The sequence below is a fragment of the Taeniopygia guttata genome, chromosome 2 (genome assembly GCF_048771995.1).
Source record: "Taeniopygia guttata chromosome 2, bTaeGut7.mat, whole genome shotgun sequence".
NCBI classification, from domain to species: Eukaryota; Metazoa; Chordata; class Aves; order Passeriformes; family Estrildidae; genus Taeniopygia; species Taeniopygia guttata.
Genome location: NC_133026.1, coordinates 76,844,352 through 76,865,421, shown reverse-complemented (window position 1 = coordinate 76,865,421; position 21,070 = coordinate 76,844,352). Strand labels below are relative to the sequence as shown.

General features: G+C 40.5%; 2 protein-coding genes across 5 annotated transcripts in view; both read right to left on the bottom strand.

Moving 5' to 3' along the window:
• Positions 1-248: 248 nt before the first annotated feature.
• On the bottom strand, positions 249-8,570 carry ZNF622 (zinc finger protein 622). 3 transcript variants are annotated; one of them, XM_004175149.6, is made up of 7 exons: positions 8,060-8,570; positions 5,460-6,068; positions 3,809-4,066; positions 2,959-3,121; positions 2,056-2,168; positions 1,064-1,207; positions 249-475 (listed from the first exon to the last, which is right to left on the bottom strand). In XM_004175149.6, exons 1-7 carry the CDS (start codon positions 8,160-8,162, stop codon positions 348-350), a joined length of 1,518 nt encoding a protein of 505 aa, XP_004175197.2. In that variant the 5' UTR covers positions 8,163-8,570; the 3' UTR covers positions 249-347. The 3 variants fall into 3 exon arrangements, with proteins under 3 accessions (XP_004175197.2, XP_030122940.1, XP_012427251.1); XM_030267080.4 differs by lacking the exon at positions 8,060-8,570 and adding an exon at positions 7,351-7,918; XM_012571797.5 differs by lacking the exon at positions 8,060-8,570 and adding an exon at positions 7,605-7,913.
• A 142-nt stretch (positions 8,571-8,712) lies between these two features.
• Positions 8,713-21,070, bottom strand: part of RETREG1 (reticulophagy regulator 1) — a 64,795-nt gene continuing 52,437 nt past the window's right edge. For both annotated transcript variants that reach the window (XM_002187234.6, XM_030267085.3), the window contains 5 exons: positions 20,117-20,201; positions 18,776-18,913; positions 16,914-16,978; positions 15,674-15,800; positions 8,713-12,885 (listed from right to left, as the gene is read on the bottom strand). In XM_002187234.6, coding sequence (XP_002187270.4) covers positions 12,377-12,885; positions 15,674-15,800; positions 16,914-16,978; positions 18,776-18,913; positions 20,117-20,201 — 924 coding nt within the window. In that variant the 3' untranslated portion in view covers positions 8,713-12,376. The remainder of the gene's footprint in view (positions 12,886-15,673; positions 15,801-16,913; positions 16,979-18,775; positions 18,914-20,116; positions 20,202-21,070) is intronic.

Below are 21,070 nucleotides of genomic sequence, written 5' to 3'. Positions count from 1 at the left end.
CCAGTTAGTAGAACTGGAAACAGAAGATATTCAGACAAATGACAATTTCAACTGTCCCCCCAGAAATGGGCTGCACAAAGATGGGCAACAAGACTATGTATGTACCTTCAGTCATAGCCGTCACTACACTGCCACATGTTCCACTGAAGATACTTTATTTTTAAATTAGGCCCACCATTATTTCAGAAAAGACAAGTTCCCTGTCATTCTTCTTTTTACAGAGGAAGACACCAGCAAACACATCAGTATTTGATAGGTACCGGGTTCATTTTAATAAGGGAATCCACAACCCAGAAACCATTAAGTACCCCTTCCTATAACCAGTTGTAGGCAGCTCTCTTTGGAACTCAGAATCTGACTTGCATCCGGAAATGCATCTGCTTTGTAGCATTGTTACTCATTCCTGTCTTGAGCATCCATTTTGACTTCATCCTCTGCAGGTACTGCATGTCACACTGCTGAGCAGAGATGGCCCCTGCAGGGAGAGAGAAGGAATAGAGATGGATCAGTGTCTGCCACCTTACTTACCACTTGTATGCAAACCAGATGACGTGCCCATGTACTTCAGCAGTTACCTATAGGTCTTTCTTCCCATACTGGTACACTTCTTTCCACTTTTCTCTGGGGAAGCCCAGTTCCCTCTACAAATACCTGTGACTGTGATTAAGGCAAAAGGTTGTTTTGCATTCCAAGTGTGATTCTTGTATTTCAAAAGTGGATACAGACCACAACTCTGTTCCCCAACTGGAAAAGTATTCTGTCAAAGCATGACTTATGTTACAATATTAAATAGCAAAAGTAGTGACTTGGACAGGCAGAAACCAAGAAATCTCAGGAAGTCACCAAGTATCACAAACAATGGAATGAAAAGCTTGCACAGAAGCTGCACTGGATTTTAGAAACAAACTTCCTATAACTGGTAGATGTCAGGAATTAAAATGAACTGAGTGGAAGACAAACTACTGCATAAACCCCATGTGTGAAGCAAAGTTAACTTCTGCAATTGTAGAGTGATGATATCCCAGAGCCTCCTCCTCTGCAAAGCTCTCCCATAATCACTTACCTGCCTGCCCTGTCCAGCCCAAGGCTCGGTACTGCTGCAGCATCCGACCCACAGCTTTCTTGTTTTTTGCAACAGCCACGTCTCTTGTCACACCAAAACGCTGCTTGTAGTACCTCATCAAGGAACGGTGACCCACTCTGGCACCTGTCCACAGGAGGGGACATCTTATTATCCACCATGAAACAGCTTCTGAAATTGAATACTCAAAACACATTGTGAGAACGATGGAAAACCCCTCTGCTGAGAAATGTTTTTTAGGGTCCAGAACCTTAAAAAATTTAGAATTATTAGGAAATCAATGTAATTACTGTAGGAGCTGCTTGAAGTAAAAACACAAAATGGGCTGCTATTCCAGAGGGCCTTTGCTCAGATAATAAACACACAGTTATCAGAAAAGAAAATCTTAATTAGTGGAATGAGCAGAGAGGCAATGCTGATTTAAGTAAACAGTGAAGCCACTTGCTGACATTCAGGAAAACTTGTGTAACTGAAAAGTTGGCAGCACTTTTCAGAATAAAAGGGCTGAGGTCCCCTTATACAAAACTATCAAACAAAAAAAAAAAAAAAGCTAGAGTGCCAAATGCTGAACTAGATAAAGGCTATTTAATAATTTAATTTACTGAACTAGTTTACTGAATTAGGTGGAAGCTGGCTGTCTACAAAAAACTCCTATACTAGACAACCTTAGTTACAGCCTCTCCAAGTTTCACTCAACTATGGAAACTCTTGCTGGAGTAAACCATGAGAGTCACGTGACAATGAAGATGTAAAATGGGCAAAGCAACCCACTGCCCCAGTCCCATATCCATCAGTGCTGAAGAAGCTGAACTGCTTGGCCATGAAAATAATGGGAAATGAGGCTATAACCCCAAAATGCAAAACTACCTTCTCCCTTCCCAGAGGAAAACACAACAATGGCCAGTCTTGCAGGTACTGGAGGCAGATATGGGAAGTGCAGGGGAAGTAAGTTGTAATACAAACCCTGTGCCCACCTGATGGAAGGATGAGCTCCATGGTGTCATCATCATAATCCAACTCTTTCTCTGACGAGTGCTTTCCAAGACCCTCCACATCCTTCCTATCCTCATGATCAGGATAACTGCTCCTGTGGAAGAGTTTAAACATGGTGAGCAGTCACAACTGTTCAGACTCACTCGACAAAAGAACCACGATGCGCGGCTACAGCAAGGCACAAATATTGTCATGTTTCACCTGCCTTGGTCTTAAGAGTTCCTAATGTCAGAACTTTGCACTGAACAGAGCCTGGAGATAAGGAATCCCTTTCCTCCACCCTGTTCTGCAACTCAGCACAGTTCTGCAGCTGCACACTTAACAGTGATTTAATGCTGAAAGCCCACCACAGTGCAGGTCACCAGCTCTGCACAGCTACTGAATGAGCGCTCCGAGAAGCTCCACCTGTCATCATGTGAGGTATTTCTGACTAAAATGAACACAGCTTAGGCTAAGTTGCAGCAAGTTCAACCAGAGGCCTCTAAATCAAAGCAGTCTTGTTCAACTCCAGCTATACAATGAAATTTATGTAAGAAACCCACAGCAGGTCTTAAGTCCACAATCTGTTTATAAGGTAGTGGGAAAGACAGTTATGACCTTTTATGGCCTCTGCTGGTGCACTGAAATCTCAATTCAGTAACAGCAAACAGAAAATAGAATTCAAAATGTACTTTGATGTAGGACTGGTAATAATAGTCACAAAAGAAGACAACAAATCCTCTTGTTACGATTACCTAAAAGAATGGGGAACCAGCAATGCAAAATAAGTACTGGAACCCAAAACACCATTAAATTTTGAGAATGAATAATAGTTTCTAATGTAATATTTAACTGTTCTTTTGTCTGTCCCCATCTGTGTTCCACTCAAAGAGAAATTACCTCACCTAAAATCATAAAAATCTGCAAATTCCAGGGCAGCATCTCCATCTGTGAAGAGTTTGCAGTGGCTTTTATCATTCATATGAGCTTGGACTGCTTCTGTAGAGTAGAAGGATTTCCCCTTTTCATTGCACCAGATGCAGATTTTCCCAACGCCGACTTTCTCTCCTGCAGAAAACATTGGCATTTCTAATGGTCTGAACAAAATCTCCCTAGTCAGTGATTTCTGTGACAAAGCCTTCCCAGCTTGCAGGCAGATAACTTAAGAGGAGCCTCAAGCCCTTAATTTCCAGGATAGCCCTGCTGTTCCTATGCCTTGACCATATGGCCCCACCAGGGACAAGTCTGGCCATTTAAAGATTTCTTGTGACAAAGTATGGGTATTCTCAGTAACAAATTTCACACTTCCAATACATTTTTCTATCAAATACTCCAAAGTGATTTTATTCTCACTATTATTTTTAGACTTGAAGGATGATACATTTTTTCCTTTTAGCCCTCTCGCAACTATTGTAAACCAGAGACAAATACTTGTGACTCACTGGTAGGACAACACAGTTCATATCCACACTTCAGCAACAAAATTCTGTCCCAAATTTCATGTTATGTGAACAACTTTCTCAGCGTCAGAAAACTATGTAAGACGTACAGGGTACATGGCCATGTTTGCTCATCAAAGTTTTCTCTCATTCTCTCTGGAAAGCCTGTGGTTCTGCTCATGATCAAAATATTGATAGCACTCGGATAAAAAAAAAAGCAACCCACACCAAAACATTTGGTGTCATATCCAAATGAAAATAAGCACTACCAGAATATAATGATCCTGACAAAAAATTAGAGCATATTCAATCATACCAAGATACTTGATTAGTCCTCTGAGATCCACAAGATACTCGATGTCTGGAATAAAGAAGCTGTGGATTTTTGTCATATGCGCCACATTTTTTGTGAGAGATCTTGAGTGATGGGGACAGAACAAGCAGTCTGTGACTGGTATGGCCCCAACAGCAGGAATACTTTCAGCCTCTGCCTGCTGTTCCTCTTCTTCTTCTTCCACACTTTCCATCTCTTCATCAGAGCCAATGTCTTCATCAGAATCCATATCTTCCCAGTCTTTTAAAGAAAGTTTTAAAAAAACATATTTATTTTATACTTTTCCCAAGCAAAGTGAAAAAGCCATCATAGAACATACTGCATTTTTTGTTCTTACAGCTAAGTGCCACACAGTCACTTCCAGGTGCAAGAATTTACCATTGCCAGTAAAAGACTTTTTTTAAGATGTACAGCAAAGCAAAAGGTCGCTCATAAAAACTGTTGGCAGTTCTGATACTTTACCCCCTCCATTTTCTCAACTATTAACACTTCACTGCTGTTTCTAGGCCTTAAATTTAATTCACCACAGTGCAAGAACACAAGCATGGCTCATTGAAAAAAGACAACTCTGGTGACATCAAGAAAATACTCATTTCCAGCAGTGAGCAAAACACACTCCTGTTCACACACTTAAAAGAACAGTTAACATTCAGAAACCCACTAAGATTTTCGCAATACAATTTATGACTAACACATTAACACTAGAGACGTGCAAGCTGGCTTCTTGTTTAGGTATTACAATGTATGTTCAGAGGTAAATGTTTCTTCTCATGTAAAACAGATTCACTGAACTGCAACTGAAATTTCAAGTGCACAAAACTGCTGTAACAGATCCAGTAACGTGACACAGGGGTTTCAGAAGCTGGAATGAAGTTCCATCTCATTCATACCTGTCCCATTGCTACAGCTCAATCACCCCATTCAACTGCTCCAACAGATGTGTTTGGAGCTGCACTGTCAACAACAGCACTGAAATAAAAGATTAAAAATAACTCTTTTCTGGAAATTCTGAAGCTCTGATCATTTCAGCTGTCTGCTTTCCAGGCTAACCTCCAACACAGAGCTGTATTCACAGAAAAAGGCCACTGGGGTTAAACCCATTTTAACACAGACATCAAAATGCTGAGAAGTGATGCCACACAGGTTAAAGAGCAAACTTTCTCCTCCAGTCTTGGTGGGCAAAGGAAAACAAAATCAAGCACAGTCCCACCTCCGATCAACAGATCAGGAAATGAATTTGGACAATAGCAAATGATCATAATTGGATTTTTGTTCATTTATTTTTCAGAAGTAGTTTCAGGGTAACCTGTTACATTACACTTCTTTAAATGTAACTTCCTTTGACGTTTTATGTGGGAAATACTGCTCTACTATATAAATATACTAGTGACTATTTATACTCAATCTTTACATGCATTAGTGTTTGTCTGCAAGTTGAACAGCTGGCAGTTCAGACACTAACACTCCTTGACCGCAAACATGGGCCACCCTTAAATCCTTTGTTAAACTGAAAATTTAAACAGCAAGATCTTCTGTGATGGAAAATGCTGCACTGCACAGAAGTAGGAGGAAGCTTTTGCTGAAACCATAGTTTACCCCAAGCTATCTTCTGTCAGTGTGTTTACTGCCTTACCTTCCTCATTATCCTCTTCTTCCTCTGCTTGTTGCTTGGCCAGCTTCCTTGCTTGCTGTTCAAACCACTGCAGCCGTGGAGGTATTTCTGGTCTTTCTCTGCTCTGGGACAAGCTGGTGCTTTCCCTGGAAACAGGAGAGCTACTCGCATTACTAGGAGGTAGAGGTGTCTTCTTTGGAGACGAAGATGGTTGGGCTCTGATGGCTTGCTGAATAGCTGTGTTCATCTCATCTTTGTTTAGACTCTCTGGGGCCAGCCCCTTTTCCAGATTCTTCTCATTTAATATTTTCACCTTCTTGCTGACAGCTTGGACAGCTTTCTTCTCCAGCTCCAGGTGCTTCTTGGACTTCAGGTGATTCTCATAAGCATTAAAGGTGGAGAACCTCTTGCTGCACACTGTGCAGTAAGTGGCAGTGATTTTGTTCTGCTCCTCTGTTACTGCCCTCTGTGCCAGGACTCTCTCTTGGAAATTCTCAGCAGTAACAGGAGGCATGTCAGCAACTTTACGCTTCAGGTTGTACCTATGCCAGTCGGTTTTGTAATGGGCACGCTGAATATCACCATCCTTGAAAGCCACACGGCAAGTGATGCAAGTGTAGGTGGCCATTACTAGAATATGGCAAAAAAAAAAAAAAAATCATGCTAAAAACATTAAGTAACAGACACAAAAAAGCCCCAACACAACATCCTGACAACCTTCTTTTAAGGCAGTGTTAGACACACAGTTCTTGCACAGAATTACATTTATTAACACCAGCATCAGCAATGAGTCCAATATTCACAGGCAGGAGCACAACAGGAAACTTGATGAACAAAAGACTTTGAGTTTACTTGTACCACAACAGCAGCTGCGCATCCCAGCCCTGGATGCAGAACCCGCTGTGCCTGCTAGGACTGGGATGTATGAGAGGGCCCCCACTCACAGCAACAGTATTTCAAAAGCTCTATGCTTTTCACTGAAGATCAGTGACTAGAGGTTCTTAACAAGGTCATGTTCTGCCAACTGTAAGACTTTGAGGAGACCAGTGATTCCTCAGAAACAAGGGTAAAAAGGGAAAATCTGCTTACAGTCTATTATCTATTTTCCACAGCCTTTTTAAATGGCAAAAAAATAGTTACCGCATTTAAAAAATAATGCTTTCTTAGCTACTTTGGAGCAATGTAGTGTTGACAAGACTTTATCCTGCAGAGCTGCTCATCTGGAGACGCAGTCAGTCATGCCTAGATCTAGCAATTGAAGCCACTGCTAACCCTGGTCTCCCTCCACACTGTCCACTGATGCTGTCCTTTCCAAACCCATACATTTCCTTCCTTCTCAGTGCTTAATGAAACTTAGCTTTTTCATTTTTTTAAAAACAAATTTGATGGAATCAACTGAATGCTCCAAAAGCAAAGAGCAAAAAAAGCAAATGCTCCAAAAGCAAAAAAGTCTCTAAAATTCATTTCCCACACTGGAGATCACAGAAAACACTCCCATTGTTTAACTGATTTAGAAAAACTATGGCTTAAACTGGAGAAAAAAGAAATAATACGTCAGCATGAGGGGGTCTGAAGGCAGGGAGAGGAAATGCAGCCCCTCCCTGAAGCTACTAACAGGGAGAAGCAATGAATATAGAGTCAAAACACACATTATGAAATGCACATTCCCTGGAACCACTGGGCTCCTTACTTATTATTGCTTGTGCTATTTACAGTGCAATAGTGAAAGGGGGATGCAGAAAATAAAGGCCAGATCATCTGGAGTACTGTAAGCATCTACTCAATATAACAGCTGCTTTTTGTGCTTCAGGACAAATGTGCTCTCTGCTCCCTGACAGATCCCAAGTATTCCCTGAGGCGTTCCCCTGCCACCTGGAGCTCTCCCTGCCCTTCTTCCCAGCCAAGCACCAACCTTTGCCATAAGTCGCTGACTCAGAGTCACGCTGGCTGTGGGTGACAAGCCCCTTGCTGGACCCTACGGCAGAACGCTCCGTCCGTGACGGACAGACAGAAGCTACAAGCTACATTACCACATTTAATGAAATGTGAAATAATAACATGGGGCATTTAACAACACCCAACCTCCCCCAGCTCCGCCCCACCCAAAGAAAGCATCTTAGAAGAAGAGGTGTGTAACTAAGAGAAGCTAAAGCCATAAACCTTCACCTCTGACTATTATGGGAGATGTGTTCACAAGTCAAACTGCAGGAAACAGAGAAATCCCGCGTAGTTACACAGCACCTGCCCGTGACCCGCCTGCATTTTCCCCTCCCGTCTTAAGCGCCAGGGCCGAAGCCTCGAGTCCCGCCTTGTGTGGGACTCAGGAAAACCAAACCCCAGGCACCCACAAGCCCGCAGCACAGCCAAGCCCTTCCAGCCAAATGGCGATCTCCCTTCAGGCTCTTTATTACGGCTGATTTTTCGGCAGGCAGCAGCCGGAATCCACTAGGCCAGGCGTGGACCTGGCCGGGATCACAGGGAGCATGCGTCCCAAGGGAGCGCAGCCGGCTCGGCCGGCCACGTCGCCTGCCCACCGCTCCCCCCGCCGGCTCAGGCCGGTCCATGCCATGCCGTGCCATCCCGTCCCGTCCCATCCCGTGCTATCCCGCCGGGACACGCACCTGCGGCCGGAGTAGAGTGCAATGGGGCAATGCGGGGTGCGGGGCAGGGCGCGCGGGCAGGAAGCGGCCGCGCGGCGTCCGGCGGGGTGGCCCGCGCGCGCATCCTGGCGGCCGGAGGGCGCGGGCACGGGCGGCGCCCGAGGGGACGCGGCGGCGGCGGGAGCGCCGCTCCACGGGCCGGGCCGGGGGTGGCTCTTCGCCTCCCGTTGCTTTGGTTTGGTTCGGTGGTGTTTCTTTTTGGTTTGTGTGTTTGGTTGTTTTCACGGAATAAGGTTGGAAAAGATGTCTCCGATCATCAAGTCCAACCTGTGGCCGAACACCGCCTTGTCAACTAGACCACGGCACTCGGTGCCACGCCCCGTCTGTCCTGGAACACCGCCAGGGACGGTGACTCCGCCGGGTCCCTGGGCAACCCTTTCCAGTACCTGATCGTCCTTCCCGTGAAGAAATTCTTCCCGATGACCAACCTAAATCTCCCTGGTTGCAGCTTACGACTGTCTTCTTGTCCTGTCACTGGTTACCTGGGGGGAAGAGACTAAACCCCATCTGGCTAGAACCTTCTTTCAGGTAGTTGTAGAGAGTGATAAGGTCACCCCGTTTGTAGTTAGAGGGTTTATTTCCATTTCTGGGAGCAAATGCACGATGAGATGATAAAAGATAAAAACTAACCCATATTTATTAACACAATCAATATAATAGTTCCATGTTTACAAAACAGTGATCAGGCAGGTAAAGTGCTGCAGAATACTTAAATACGGACATTTTGTAATTCTCCAGTTTCTGGTTGTCCAGGTGGGGACTACTCAGACTGCGACGCTGCCCATGTGGTGAGAACAGATGTGGAGACTACAGGGATTTATTTGTTCAGAAAGCTGGGACAGCCTGGCAAAAGTGCACAATGAACACAGAACAAGTAGAACAAGTATCTCTTCACATCCTGTTACTTTGGGTTACAATTATTTAACCTCCTCTGCATAGAACAGCATTTTTTTCCAACTAACAAACAGAAGAGTGGTCAGTAAGTGTGTGGTACATATGCATGGAAACCCCGTGTTCTGGGAACAGGTGGTTTTGCACTGGATTTGACACACCAAAGGCCACCAATCTGATGGTGATCCTGTCACTCGTGTACTGCTGACACAAGGGGAAATTTTCAGAGTACAAAAGAGTAGCCTGCATCCCTGCCCTGACATATGTCCTTTTCTTCCATCAGGATGCGTGAAGAAGCCACTGCAGAGCACGAGAGGGTGAGCCCTTTGCTGCCAGGTAAGTGCACACACACACATCACAAGCAGCACTGATCCCAGGTGCAAGGCAGGATCACACACTGTTACCCCATGGCATGGGCTCACACTATGCCCTCTGCACTGCCCATGTGCCTTTTGACTGGCAATCACATGCAAGGATTTTCCATGGAAAGACCACATGTTTCAAAGCTATGTGTTCCCTTATACCCCCTTGCCTGGCTTCCTGTCCAGCCATTCCATTTGAAGGATGGGAAGGTGACAACAGTGCTCGGTAGGAAAGACGCTGCAGACCATTGTGACAGGAATTTCTAAGGAACTGCCATTTCTTTGCTGCTGCTATAATACAGCAAAAGGAAGTTTTTTCAAGGGATTTCCAACTGAGGGCACAGTGGAGAGGATCCACAAAGGAGAGAAACATTTTCTTTGCGTTTTGCTTGCAAACTGCTGGCAGTGGAATGTATTGTGTCCATGGGAAGTGTTTCTTACATGTGGTTGTGTGGAAGGGAAGAGAGAATTTCCTGCAGAAAATTAGACATCTTTTTACTACCTGAGGAAGAATATTAAATGTTACAGAATTACATCCTTCCCATTACACAGTATTTAGGGGCTTGAATGTAATTGACTATCATGACAGCAGGAAAAAAAAATCTAAAAACTCTCATATAAGTAACTATGTCCCTAACTTTAATGATTTATTTGTTCAAGTTTTGGTTGTTTTTTTCTTTCTGGAAAAAAAAAAGAGTCATACTGAAGAACAATCAATCTATTTACCTATCTTGAAACCAGTCTGAGAAACTCCTCCAATTGCTTTTCTTTCTGATCTTTCTTTCTTTCTATTATTCTAGAAGAGTGCCCCTGTGTTACATACTTTCATAACCATGAATATTTTCCATAAAACAACAATAAAGTGCACACTGTTAAATGCCACCATTGACAGCCAGCTAGTCTGTCCTGCCAGTCTGCTCCAGAAAAGCCTGTGAAGGACTTCTCCCTCCCTCCTGCCTCTCCCTGTCCCGCAGCCTATTTCCCCTTCTGGCAACAGTACTCCTGGACCAGGAAGCACACAATTGTTTGGGCATCCTTCATCAGCAACTTGGACCTGTACTCTTTTAACTGTACAGATTGTCCTAAAATGTGTCAAGGAAATGAGGCTAAGTCATCTGAGAACTTCTTAAACTCACTGATTTTCCAAAAAATTTTTTTGGAATTTTTAAAATTTTGGCTGAGTATTTGATTTTTTTTTTTTAAATTTGTTTTTTCCAAATGAGAAGAACAATCTGGTGAAAGCTAAAGAAAAAACTTAGCAACTAATTCTGTGGAAGTGATGTGGGCCATGTTTTCTAATGATTTCCAGAAACTCAGGTGTTGAGATACTGTAATTTGAAAGCTGTATCTTGTGGGATCTATATCCAGCATCCACTTATTTCATAATGTATTTGATAATGAAGGCACATGCTTACCCTTTTACTTGTAAAGGACAGCAAACACAGTCAAATGCATTACTGACACAAAAAGTAAAAGCAACAATAAAGCTAGTGTCAAAACATCTCGGCATCCTTCCTTTTACTATACTCTTTGGCCATCTGCCTATTCTTCCACCTCAAAAGGAAAAAAAAAATACAAAATGAAGTTAATTTCAAACACAGGTTTACCTACACATATATGTTAGTGGAAGATTTTTATCATCTGTTGCTGTACTTTTTGAGGGTCCTAGATGACAGTATTTACCTCTTCAAATGCCAGCAAATGGAAATTTACTTGAGTAGTAGTAGCAGCTGACATGGTCCCTCAACTTTGCTACTGGTTTACATCACATCAAAAAAGCTAGCTTTACTTCTTACTTCTCTTGGATTACTATTGCTTGGTATAGCAATGCAGTTTTGTCACAGGTGAACAAAAAAGCCCAAGAAAAATAAGTTATCTGCTTGAAATCCCGTGCCACTCACTCGGCATGTGTGGACTTTAAACTGGCAAATAGTTTAAACAAGTTCTTTTTTTGTTTTAAATTACATGCCAAGAAGAAGATTCTGAGTGTCTTCTCTAGCAACTGACCTCCCCAAATGCTTCTAAGTATAAATAATCACCTTGCAACAAAACTTTTGTTGCAAGTGGAAGCAGCTATCATGGGAAAAAAAGCCAAACCAAAACCTACAGAATCTAAACATAAGGAAGTGGCGCCTAAAAAGCCTTTTTGCTTTTTTTTTTTAAATCTCTAATCTCTACTCCAAACAATAACTACCCTCACCTGCTCCCAAAAAGGTTGTTCAGTTTACAGAATATTAACTTTTAAACATAAAGTTTCATTGGCTGACTTCACATGGTCAATACTGCCAAGGGCCAGACTCCATCAAGGAACACAGCAGGTGGTCATATAACATGCCACTTTACAACTCTACAAGCCTATAACAGCAAAAACCTTGGAAATGCATCATCATATCCAAAATAATTCAAATGTTTTAAGTATGAAATCTTGGGGGTTTATAGTGTTCCACACATATTTAAACTTGAATTGTGTCAGTTAATGTGTTTCATATATAGTAGATGCACTACTATAATGCAGGGATCCATACTTTTTGTTAGGATTGAAGGAGGTGAGATACAGTTCATCTTACTGCAGCCCTCTGGTAACTTGCCCTCACAATATGAGTCATTAATTGTATTACATGATCGGAAAACTAGGGTAAATAAACTGCTGATATTGGAAATTTGGCTCAGGACCCCAAAATAGATGGTTGGCAAAATGGTAAAAGAAATCTCTCCCCAAGCTATTTTGAACAACTGATTTCCACCACGCATTTGCAACCAAAAAGTGGATAGAGAATTCATTTCCATGTTATTACATTGAGGTATAACTACCAGAAACATTAAACTATCAGTATTAGCTGATACTTATCCAGTTAATTCATTCTGCATAAGGGAAATTATTACAACACATCTAAAGGGATAGTTAAAGCTTACAGCTCAGAATTTTCTTCTGTCTTTTTTTTGTTTTTGTTTTGTAGTATTTAATGGTGGGTTCTTTTGTGTTTTATGTTTAGTTTCTTCTGTGTTACCAGCTGCAACTTCAAGGTTAATGACTTCCAAGCAGATTTGAAAGGAAGCCTGAAGACTTTTTCTTTTCCTGGGATTCTGCTTCTTGACCTTGTGAAAGTCCCAATTCTTTCTCAATCTGCTCTAGCTCAGACTGGTCAAGCAGTTCAAAATCATCGGCTTCCTCTGTGTCTGTCTCCTCGCTCAAACTGGGCACTGCCTGTGAGGGAGCTTGCTGTAGGGCCTGCAGCTGGTCCTTGATGGCAGCAGACACCGCAGCCGTGATGACATCACCAGCAAGTCCACTCATTAAATTAAAGGTTTGGTCACTAGTCAAAGGCAAGGACAGCCCTGCAGTGGATGGTCTCTCTTTACTCTGTCTGGAAGCATGATCTGCCTTGACATCAGTTTGCTCTTTCCTTCGTTTTTGCTGGGTGGGCAAACTGATGCTTGAGTCGTCATCGTTTGTGCCGGCACAATTTTCTAAAGAGGGAAACTCTAAAAGATCTCTAGTGAAAGCTTCTTCATGATCACTGGGTCGGTCAAAATCTATTACAGGGTTAACAGAAGAAAACAGCATTAGCACTCACAAAAGGTTTCCCCAAAAGGCAGCCACATGTAACAATGCAAGTAGCAAGTGTTCTTCTGAATACATTTATTAATCCCTACTCTAGTAGTTCACTACTAGAAGGAGCTTTATGTGACATCTAAAACAAAATGGTTTTGAGGTCATAAATCTAGCACCACAAATCAGCTGGTATCAACCTAACTATTTGAACAAAATAACTTTTTAAAGCTAACTTTTTAAAGTATCTATCTGTAATGAAATAACCCATGCAAATCTTCAGCACAGCTATATCTAAATATACCAACCACATGAAGTCCTAAAATTTATTTCTCTTCACAATATATATAAACTACAAATATGTAAACATGTAAGGATGTGTTACAAGCTTTTAACATGCATATGGAGTAATAGAAAGAATGTTTAAATAAAGTATAAAACTAATGTAAAGACTAATTTATTTTTTCTTTCTTGGCCAATGCTTGTATTAAAAAGGAAACAGAAAATGGAAACTCTTCAGATGATTAGAATTATTTCATGTTGTCAAGAGGATAAAAAGCAGGATGTAATCAACATTAGATTTTAAAGGCTGCATTAATGAATGACACAATATTCGTTGTTAGAAATATGTAAAACATACCATGTATGTTTTACATGTGGAGTACATGGCCTGTGGGAGAGCCTAAATCAGCACAAGCGAATACTTTCATCAAGTATTTGAATGAGAAGGTAAAAAGTAATCAGTCTGAACTTACTTTCTACGAAAACAAGCAATAGGAGCTTGTTGTAGGAGCATTTATAAGGGTTAAGGAAATAAATCCTAAAAATTACTCATATGTCATTTTCTCCATTTTCTTTAGTAAAGACAGGCTGAGAAGGTGAGGAGAGTTGTGCTGCATGCAGAGTGGTGGCCCAAATGCACAGAACTTTGACAGGAGATGAGCCAGTCCTCGAATGCATCCCATTTGGTCTTGCACTTCAGTGTATGTCCCATTTGCTGAAATGCTCCATGGAAAAGAAGAGCTGATATTATTTTTCACTTAGCAAGGCTTTGAATAGAGTTTGCCACATGATCCTTACAGCCAAGCTGGTGAACAAACAGGGTAAGAGAACTGTAAGGTTGGTGGAAAAGTGGCTGGACTGCAGGGGTCAAAGGCTTCAGCAGCGACACAAGCTACAGCTGGAGGCTGGTTATTGGTGTCTGTCACAGGGACTGAAACCAGCACTGTTCAAAGTTTTTATTAATGACTTAGATGACAGGCACTCTGCAAGTTCATGGGCAGAAAGGAATTGCTGTGAGGCACATGTATTTGATATTCTGGAGGTCAGGATGCCTTCAAAGGGACAGTACAGGCTGGGGGCAACAAGAAAAGCAGCTTTCCAGAAAAAGCTCTGTAGGCAGCAAGTCAGTGGTATGCCCTTGTAGCAAGGAAGGCCAAACATACTAAGCTCTAGTAGCAAAATTGAAGGCAGAAAGTCAGTGGAAGGGATTTTCCTCCTCTATTCAGCAACTGAGCGTACACATTGAAGTACTTTGCCCAGTTTTGACATCTCCAGTCTTAGACAGACTGGACCCATGGAGGACCAGCATGGTTATTTAGGGGTCTAGAAAACAGGATGTATGTAGATACTGAGAGAATGGGCCTTGTTTGGCCCCAAAAGAAGATAGCAAATGGGGAAATCAGTTTAACTGCTGAATGGGAAGGTAGAGAGAAGATGAGCCTGGCTATTCTAGTGCACAGTAAAAGGATCAGAGTAAACTGACACAAACTGGAACGTGGGGAAATTTTGACTCACTATGAGAAGAAAACCTCTTCATCATGAGGGTAAGCAAATATTGAAAAAGACTTCCAGGGAAGTTGCTGAATCTCTACCACTAGAGGTGTTCAGAATTAAAGTGGTCAAAGCCCTGAGAAACTTCATAAAGCTTTCATGAAGAGCTTTGAACCTGCTTTAGATAAGAAGATAGATGAGATGAATGACAATTGCTTTTTACAACTTATGGTTCTGTGATCATACAATGCTGCCTATTTATAACTTGAAATTTTAGGAAAATAACTTAAATTATTAATTTGCCCTGTAGTGTCAACCTGCTTGCCATTTACAAGGAACTTTTCCTAGGAGAAATGCAAGATGAGCAGAACAACAGATCCACAGGTGAGTTTACATCAAACTACTGTCGTCCTTAATCTTTATTCCAGCAAAGTGTTTACTGATGGCTTGGTCTGTACAAAGTAAGAACTTTTTTCTGGTGAAGATCAAGACGAGAATCTTTTGAGAATCTCTTTGAGAATCTTTTCGTAGTCTAAGTCTTCATAGGCTCATTGCTGGCTGTCTTCATTTCTAGTAGTAAAACTTGTTAATACTGATAATACTTTCTTTAATTGGCTGTTTAACTGTGTATTCACTGTTTCATTCTCAGCTTTTATTTGCTTAGCTTACCCACAAAAGCAATGGTAGCAATTTTAAAAGGTTTATTTGCTTAAAAGGTTTGGTAGAAGAGAGTGCTACATCTGGCATGAATGTGTTGGTTTTTACCAGGCACTACTTATTTATTTAGACACTTGCTGATGTACTTCAACATTTTTAAGATGAAGACAGTTCTTACAGAAGATATATCCAAAACTATTCAAAACACTAAGATTAACCTTAAATTCATTTCAGAGAGAAAAGCAACAACCCCAAAACCTTCTGGCCTCAAATTGTCTAATAGTTTCGAGGTAATTTTTATGTCTGGAATCCACTGGTGATATAGATTAAACTGTTACATACCATCAGATGTGTCTGTCTGTGGAGAATACCCCTCGGATAAGTTAAAGGTCCCATTATCGGTCCAGGATACTTCTGAGACATCTGTGTCAGATACTGACAGCTCTTTGGCAACGATTGCAGGACTAACCTACACAGAAAACAGTCCCATACATGGTATTATATTTTTTTAAAAATCACACTACAGAAAGCCAATGCTTAGAGATTGAAAAAAATCCCTAGCAACATAAATCAGCTCCTCTTTAAGCCTTAATTGAAGAAACATGAAAATACTATACAATGCTTAGAAGCATCCCTCTTTGTAATAACTAAAGGCTGTATTATACTAAAGAAGCATAGAAAATTCCAGTTACTGTAATGAAAGCAAAATGAGCCTGCAAATACAAAATGTGCTTAATGTAACAAAATGTTAACCTGGACCAGAAAAACCAGCCCAATATCTATAAGACCATCAACAATTAGTGGAACAAAAATATAATTTTCCTTTACCAATTTATTGAACAATATTTAATTATGTCAGCTACAAATGTTTATCCCATGGGATATTTTCTTTTTCCCCCCAGCACAAAACCACCTCCAAAGCAATCCCTGTCAAAGTCAGGCTTTATACACTATTGATCAAATACTGCGTAATAGTTCCTATTAAATTTTTTTTTTAACTATCAATTGGTATTCTGGTTATAACAGAAAAAGCTTTGCCATACAGTCATTTAGAATACTAGGAAAAAAAAGAGAAATTTGAATGTTCTCATACATATCTAGAAAGATTTTATAGATAATATACCTATTTACACCATCATTGAAAATTATTAGACAAGTGTTTACAAAAATATCTGACAAATTACATGGAACCACTATAGCTTTCTATTAATGTTTCTCTTTTGTATTTTAATTTGATAAAAACCAACTGCAATTTCAGTGTTGGAAATAAAAGGAACCACCTTTGCTTTTAAATATTCATGTAATCATTCTAAAGCCAATACAAAATAAACACATTCTTAACTCAGGAGGGCAATGAAACCATTACCTTGAAGGCCAGAAGTCACAAATGCAGTAGGTTGATTTGTATAAGGCTAAAGGTGGAGACTGCGAATCACTTCTAAAACATACTGCTTAGTTCAGGAAAACAGCCTCCTGGGGAGGGCAAAGTCTTCCACAGAAGAGCAGAGACAGCAATCTAGATAGCTTCCCATTATCTATATAGATTTTAAAAGCAAGACAGGGCTGACTGAAAAAAAGTCACCTTAGGACACAGAGCTGATATGTCTAATTCACTGTCATCTTCTGTGGGTCTTGTTTTTGCTGTTTCTGAAAGAAAAAAGATATATTTTTATCCTACTCATGACAATGGATTTCCAGGTTCAGTGTGCGTTCTCTGTCACACATCTTGTGTAGCACAATAACTCTCCACCTGCTGACACAGTGCATCATTTATGTGCCATGCTATTAGGGAAACAAGCCTGACTGAGAGACTGGCTGCTTATCAAAATACAGCAACCACAGTGGGAGAAAGAATGTTATTCTGAATATATTCCAGTAGATCTGTTTACCTGCACTATACTTCCTTCAGGAGCCTTTGTTGCTCACTAGAATGTCATCTGCCCTGTCAAATGGATATCTCTCTTTTAGACTACACTGCTGGTAAAATGCAAAGGTGTAATGTGTTGTTAGAACAGGCTGTGTAGTTGTCCCACCACATTACTTTTACATGAGAATGTGCAATTTTCTTGATAATTGCATGTAATCTTCATTCATAAACCCCTTCTTCTACCAACACCTAGCTACCCTGCATTCACAGTCATATGCAAATATGCATACAAAGCATCCTCTGAAGGTAGAATGTTGCTCTTTACAGATAAACAGAGATACAAATTTTGACTCCTCTGTCTGAGAATCTTTTAAACCAATATAAAATTAAAAACACAATCAAAGTGTTCTTGGTTGCTTCTTCCAGCAACTTGCTCTTTCCTGTCTTGTGCCAACACAAGGTTTGTGAACCCAAGAGGCAAAACAAGGTAGGGAACTTGTCTGTGTGAAATTAAACTGGAGGATGAAATGCAGGAAAGAACGAATCTAACCTCAACAATTTTCCCAGTGCTGGCTTCTCTGCCAGTTTCACTTGAAAACTGAATAATGTATTCAGTTTAATTCAGAATAAGTAGAATAATGCATGAAAGAAAATTTCCAATGCATTATTCCTTATTTTCAATTACTATCATATTACATATAAAAGAAGGGGATAAGTCACATGGTGGTTCTCCTTGGGTCTAGGAACAATACATTGTATAAGGAATGGTATCATGATTACAAGAAATGCATGTTTTAAAGCAGATATTAAGTTTACTGATGTAGCACTAATTTTAAAAGGGTAGGCTACCTGCAAGTAGTGTGATTACACCACAAAATTTTAATTACCAAAACTGGAGCATGCACAAGAAACAAACTAACATTATTCATAAGCAGATTTTCCTTGAAATAGCTTTACTATTTAAAATCTAAAAGTTTCCAGTATTAGAAAGATACTGGGTGAGATATGTGAGATTTTCTTTTAAATTGATTTCCCCCCTTTCCACATAGAAACTCGGATTAAGTCGTAGCTGATATCCTGTGGCAATTCTTACATGCTTTTGAAATATTTGGAGAAGAAAACAATTTTTTTTTTTCTGGAGGGAGTAAAACCCAGGCAGATTTAGATACAGGAACAGAGTTTGATCTCTTAGTGAAAATTCTGTTATGTACTTTGAGACTCTTGAATGAGTCTCTCTGCTGGGTAAGTTTGCCTTATCTAAAGAGAGATAAGCATTGCAAGCTTACAGCAAGTAGGTTTTTTCTGAGAATTTATAAGCAGTGCATCTAATCACATACAATGAGCTGGCCTTGTTTCTTTCCATGAAGTAATGATTTCATTATTATCATACCCAGAATATTTGACATACATTGTCACTCCTTATAAAGCTAGTAACAGTAGCCAGGTTCAAAGCAAGAAATATCTCTACAATTGGCTTCTCAGGACAAACCAAACTTTCTGCAAGAGATAAAATGCTCTGCATACAGAAATACAATAATAATATATAATAATATATGGGACTATAATTAAATACTCACCAGATCTTTCTTTTTTCTTCTGGTTGATATATTCCACTATTCCAAAATCTAGTTTCATCAGAACAGCCTTTATTTTGCTGCACAGTTTCTGTCCAAGTTCATTGCACTTAAGGAAGGGACATAAAAAGGCACACAATACTGTGATAAAAATGAAGACAGAGAAAAAAATGGTATTGAAATACTGCCGTATAAGAAGTTACTCAAAAATCTTAAACAATGCTTTGCGTAAGATAACTACTAACTTTACATAATACAGTTAGTTTTACATAAAAATGCATTGTGAAATACCCATGTCAGGCACTTTTAAGATAAAATCCAGCTTTCAGGAGCCATTCCTACTCATCACAGAAAATGCCATTATATTCATACCAATTGACATCTTTTTTATTATCAGTAAGACACAATTTATGGTCATTATAACATCTATCATTACCTTGACTAAGTCTGATTTTGATATCTCAACTTGACAAAAGTGACAGTGCAACATTGTGCCAGAATCAATACACTGAAAAATTTGTAAGCTGACTTCCACGAGACAAAACATTGTAAACAAATTCTTTCTTATATCTAACCTAAAATCACCCTCCTTCAGTTTAAAACCATTGCCTCTTGCGCTGTTGCAGAAGGCACTGATCAAATGTTTGTCCCCAGCTTTCTTAAAAGCCCTCTTTAGGAACTGAAAGGTCTCTCCCCAGAGTATTCTCTTCTCCAGGCTGAACATCCCCAACCTGCTCAGCCTGTTTTCATAGGAGAGGTGCTAGGGCCCTCTGATAATCTCCATGTTCTCTCCTTTGGACTCAACAGGTCCATGTCCTTCCTGTGCTGGAGAGCCCCAGGACTCCAGGTGGGGTGTCACCAGAGCAGAGTTAGGGGAGCAGAATCCCCTCTCTACCACCCTCCCCTGCTGCCCACGCTGCTTTGGATGCAGCCCAGGACATGTTTGGCTCTCTGGGCTGTGAGTGCACATGGCTGGGTCATGTCCAACCTCTCATCCACCAGCACCTCCAAATCCTTCTGGGCAGGGCTGCTCTGATCTGTTCATCCTCCAGCCTGGGTTGGTACCAGGGTTTACCCCAACCCAGGAGCAGCACCTTGCACTTGGTCTTAAAAAACCTCATGAGATTCCCATAGGCTGGCCCATTTATTGAGCTTGTCCATGTCCCTCTAGATGGCATCCTGTCCCTCAGACTTGTCAACTGCACCACAGAGATTGGTGTCTTCTGCAAACTTGCACCAGTGTGTAAACAAGTATATAAATAAATAAATAGTCCCTACACAGAGACCAAATAATGAACACTACACACATACAAAAATCATGACTGGAAAAGAGACCATACTTACACAAGACATAGGAGAGGACAACTCCAGGAATGTAACTCCCCAAGACAGTGAAAAATGTACATATGCTGCAGACTAGTAGGCAAAACTGGCAAAAACATTAAAATACACCATTAACACTTTCAATTAAATGATTAGGTCATTTTGCAAAAGAAAGATGTTGCATGCTAATAAAATCTAGAATGCAGTGCAAAATTGAAGTTTGTTTTTAAAAATTGGCAATTAACACTTTCGGTGAAAAGCATCAAACAGTCCATTTTGGATAATTAGGTATGCATCCCCTCTTCTACCATAAAAATATGCTATTTTTATTCATTTACTGTAAGGCTTTAACAAGCTCATGTTTACTGCTAAAATTACTAGAAATTATACCTTCATTGTGTGAAAATAGGCTGGACAATTTATATGCAGGGAAAAGCCCAACTCACTAATTGTAATATGACAATGCATGCTTGCTGCATGTGTAAAAAGCAAAACATCCTTCCTCCAGCTACAGCTCTCTCCCCTGTTGTGTTACTTCGTGAAACTATTTTCTCTCATATGCTGGCAAGCAATGTCTCGATGCTTGTTGGCTGCTCTAGTACCACTGTTAATGACAAGGCTGAGCCAAATTTTCAATATAAAATTTGAGATTTGGCCTTTGTGGTGACTGAGACATAACAGTGCATTTTTCACCACTGCACAGTGGTCAGCTGATCTGTTGAAAGCTTGCAGTAAGGATCCATTTGCTTTTGGAGCTGAATTGCAATAATATTATTAATTCAAATAAATGTTGCAGTAATAAGCATTACTACCTAATTTGCTTCTAATCACAACAGTAAAATAATGGCATGGCTTACAGAATGAGGTCAAGGAAAAGAAGGGAAAACATGCTATCAAAATTGTATTTTCTAAACTAGTATTAGATATCTCTTAGCATAACTACATGTTACTGTCATGTTACCACATTACTGATAC